Raw genomic sequence first — 4,492 nt, 5'->3', positions numbered from 1 at the left:
CTAGAGTCGGACTCGACTGGCTTTCGAGCAAGGGAAACCTTTACCTTTACCTTTTTACAGTATCAAAAACAAGACAGGCTTCAGTGTAAATACAATTGGGAAAAATGAACTCGCCGAAGAAAACCAGTATTCTATAACTTTAACACACTTGGTTATACTTTTTATAATGTTTACTATGCACATTTCTTATTCTAGACAACATTCATCCTTATATAAAGTACATTTCATAAATATGGGCAAAGCCAGTAAATACAAAATCTTGATGCAAATATTCTTGATACTGTCTTGACTATGTTCCTAGAATGTTTTCTCTTTAAGGCAGTCTTAGCAGAGCTGTGAAGTAGAAAAGCAGACTGAAAAGTCTTCATTTTTCCAGGCTCTTAAACATTTATCACTCCTTCATTTGAAAACATGTGGACATAAGACACATATTATGTTTTTATTTAAACAACTCAGTTAAGAGATTGATGACAAACACCAACAGAAAGATAGAGTTGAAAAAGATATGCAAAACTGCTTTTTAATCCTAGGAAAGTGTGTTCTCTTTATCTCTCGCATTCCCTGTATCCACATGTTTTCAAACGAAGGAGTGATAAATGTAGTTTAGGAGCCTGAAAAAACGAAGACTTTTCAGTCTGCTTTTCTACTTCACAGCTCTGCTAAGACTGCCTTAAAGAGAAAACATTCTAGGAACATAGTCAAGACAGTGTCAAGACTACAGTGTGGCAGTGCAGCCCAGTTCAACTGACAGTGGGTGAGAGTTCTGACTTCAAAGCCAAATGGAAAATGACAGAACAAGGGAAGTCCAATGAGCCTGTGTGCTGGGGGAACCTACAAAATGGGGGAGCTGGGAAGGATAGAAAAAGGCTTACTTCAGCAAGGGAGACACTGGGGTGTGGGCCAGATCTTAGCCTCTGGTGACTCCAAACCACTCAGAATCAGTCCTACTCAGAATCAGTCCAAAAGAGTGATTAACACATGGAATTCACTGCCACAGGCGGTGGCGGCAGCTACAAGCATGGACGGCTTAAAGAGGGTATTAGATAAACGTATGGAGCAGAAGTCCATCAGTGGCTATTAGCCACAAGGTATAGATAGGGACTCTCCGTCTGGGGCAAGGGATGCTCTGTATTCTTGGTGCTTGGAGGGGGGACAGGATGACAGTGGGAGGGCTTCTAGTGTCCTGGCCCCACTGCTGGACCTCCTGATGGCACCTGGTGTTTTTGGCAACTGTGTGACAGAGTGTTGGACTGGATGGGCCATTGGCCCGATCCAACATTGGCTTCTCTTATGTTCTTATCTATACAACCTCACCCCATTGCCAACACAGACTAATCTTGGGCTCCGTTTCTTAGTCACATTGGAGTGTGACCGAAGTGGGGACTCGATTTTATACAGACAGAAGATGGTCTTTCCATAGAACATACGTCTTGTTCCACTTCCTATGCGCTGCAACCTTACCTGAATAGCTGAGTAAACTGCGGTTCGGTAACAAGAGCTGCCGTACCACAAGAGTCCGACTCTTCTGCCTCCATCTTGTCAGAAACCAGGAGGGACAGGAACAGTTTGCTTGAATCAGAACTAGGAAGCCTCATATGTGGCTGACGGTCCCACCTCAAAATGTGTTTCCACCCAGCTGAAAAGAAAACCAGCATTTCTAAAATTAACCCTTCTCTTCCAAGGTTGTCAACACGAGGAAATAATCATAATGCGAATTGTAACTCCAGCTGTATAGTAATGTTAGTTTGTCACCACAAAAACAAACAGCACAAGCCTAAGCAAGTCTACGCAGAGGCTAGTCCCATGACGTTAATTCCTGTACACACTCCCAGGGGTACATACAAGATTGCAATCAAAGACTAATTTCTTATAGTGGTCATGGATTTGATCTCTCTCCAGCAGATGCATGAAAAGAAACTGACAGACTATAGAAGGGAAAACACACACAGTGGGCTCAAAAAGCCAAGGTACTGCATTTTATTTATTGAAATATTTATACCTAGCTTTGCCCATAGCTCAAGGCTGCTTATGGATTCAATTTTTTAAAAAAAAATACAATAGAATCCTATATAAACTTTTTCTAGGAAGCAGTGACACAGTTGAGAAATCCGATAATGCCATCTGTGAATTGTTTTATTTAAACTGTTTATTGTTGGCATTGTTTTTATCTTGATTCACTTTAGAAGAAGAGATTGGATTTATACCCTGCCCTCAGCAGCTGCCTGTGAAGAAGTGGGGAATCAAACCCGGTTCTCCCAGACCAGTCCGCACTTCTAACCACTACACCAAACTGGCTTTACCATTGTTTTATCTTGATGTACTACCTGGCCCCGCCTACTTCCCAAGAACACTTGGCAGGCACCCGGAAAGGTGTGTAGGGCTAGGGATCAATGAGTATGATTTTTATATCTCTGACATGTACTCATATATTCATTATATTCCTATATATACACAGACTAATCTCGGGCTCCGTTTCTTAGTCACATTAGAGTGTGACCGAAGTGGGGACTCGATTTTATACAGACAGAAGATGGTCTTTCCATAGAACATACATCTTGTTCCACTTCCTATGCGCTAGAACCTTACCTGAATAGCTGAGTAAACTGCGGTTCGGTAACAAGAGCTGCCGTACCACAAGAGTCCGACTCTTCTGCCTCCATCTTGTCAGAAACCAGGAGGGACAGGAACAGTTTGCTTGAATCAGAACTAGGAAGCCTCATATGTGGCTGACGGTCCCACCTCAAAATGTGTTTCCACCCAGCTGAAAAGAAAACCAGCATTTCTAAAATTAACCCTTCTCTCCCAAGGTTGTCAACACGAGGAAATAATCATAATGGGAATTGTAAGTCCAGCTGTATAGTAATATTAGTTTGTCACCACAAAGCCTAAGCAAGTCTACGCAGAGGCTAGTCCCATGACGTTCAATCCTGTAAACACTCCCAAGGGTACATACAAGATTGCCATCAAAGACTAATTTCTTATAGTGGTTATGGATTTGATCTGTCTCCAGCAGATGCATGAAAAGAAGCAGGTGATCTTGGATCCCAGGAATGTGTCACTGCTTCCACGACTGATTGGTTAATCTGTTAACCTTAGTTTAGCAGAGAAATATAAAGTTGCATGATATGTAGTAGAATATTTTAGAGAAGCAATGCTGTTTGTGTGAAAAGACCTTGAGTTCACTCAGGAAACAGGAAGACAGGAATGTGCCTAAACCTGAAACCATTTAGTCAACTGTGATCTTCTTTGTTGTTTAATTATCCTGAAAGACAATTTATGGCCCAATGCTATGCATTGAAAAAACATTGCAATGGCTCTGTATGTTCCCAAACAGCATCCACCTTTGTAATGCCAGAAATCACACCTTATCTGGGAAGCTCCCCATTCTATACAGATGCAAAGGGCCTTGAAGAATTCCAGAAGGAGACCTCAATGTGCCTTAAGGTCTCTTGGTCAGATAAACAAACCCAAAATGTCTGTAACCTTATCCAAAATTGGGGTACATCAATGCAAAGAGGCCAACTGATACGATGCTACATAGGGGTAGCAGATGTCGTCTGAGAGTGGAATGACAGGCTCACAGTGGAATGACAGCCCAAGGGGGTAGCAGGAGTGTTCTGGGAGTGGAATGACAGGCTCCAGAGTGGAATGACAGCCCCTGGGGGTTACCAGATGTGTCCTGGAACTGAAATGAGAGACCCCAGAGTGGCATGACAGCCGCTGGGGGTAGCAAAAGTCTTCTGGGACTGGAATGACAGGCCCCACAGTGGAATGACAGCCCCTGGGGGTACCAGATGTGTCCTGGGACTGGAATGAGAGACCCCAGAGTGGAATGACAGCCCCTGGGGGTAGCAGAAGTCTTCTGGGACTGGAATGACAGGCCCCAGAGTGGAATGACAGCCCCTGGGGGTAGCAGGACTCTTCTGGGAGTGGAATGAGAGACCCCAGAGTGGAATGACAGCCCCTGGGGATAGCAGGAGTGGTCTGGGACTGGAATGACAGCCCCTGGGGTAGCAGATGTGTTCTGAGGGTGGAATGACAGGCCCCACAGTAGAATGACAGCCCCTGGAGGTAGCAGGAGTGTTCTGAGACTGGAATGACAGGCCCCACAGTGGGGCCACCCTCAGAACACTCCTGCTACCCCCAAGGGCTGTGATTCTACTGTGGGGCCTGTCATTCCAGTCCCACACCACTCCTGCTATCCCCAGGGGCTGTCATTCTATTGTGGGGCCTGTCATTCCAGTCCCAGAACACTACTGCTACCCCCAGGGACTGTCATTCCACTGTGGGGCCTGTCACTCCACCCTCAGAACACATCTGCTACCCCGGGGGGCTGTCATTCCACTGTGGGATCTGTCATTCCAGTCCCAGAACAATGTATTTGGGACTAGCGACCTTAATGGAAAATCCATTCCGCTTTTTTTTTTTACAACTCTTCTTAAGCTGTAATGAAGCACATGCAAGTCAATTGGCATTCATGTCTCCCATTATT

General features: G+C 44.7%; 1 protein-coding gene across 1 annotated transcript in view; it reads right to left on the bottom strand.

Moving 5' to 3' along the window:
- The window catches only part of TRMT12 (tRNA methyltransferase 12 homolog (S. cerevisiae)), a 12,781-nt gene extending 9,396 nt beyond the window's left edge, over positions 1-3,385 (bottom strand). The window contains exon 1 of the mRNA XM_015428015.1: positions 3,365-3,385. Within this exon, the coding sequence (XP_015283501.1) occupies positions 3,365-3,385 (21 nt within the window). The remainder of the gene's footprint in view (positions 1-3,364) is intronic.
- Between the last annotated feature and the right edge of the window lie 1,107 nt (positions 3,386-4,492).

The sequence above is a fragment of the Gekko japonicus genome, unplaced genomic scaffold (assembly GCF_001447785.1).
Source record: "Gekko japonicus isolate JY-2015 unplaced genomic scaffold, Gekko_japonicus_V1.1 scaffold1022, whole genome shotgun sequence".
Taxonomy (NCBI): Eukaryota; Metazoa; Chordata; class Lepidosauria; order Squamata; family Gekkonidae; genus Gekko; species Gekko japonicus.
Note: the sequence above shows the minus strand (reverse complement) of the source record. Positions and strands in the feature narration are given on the sequence as shown.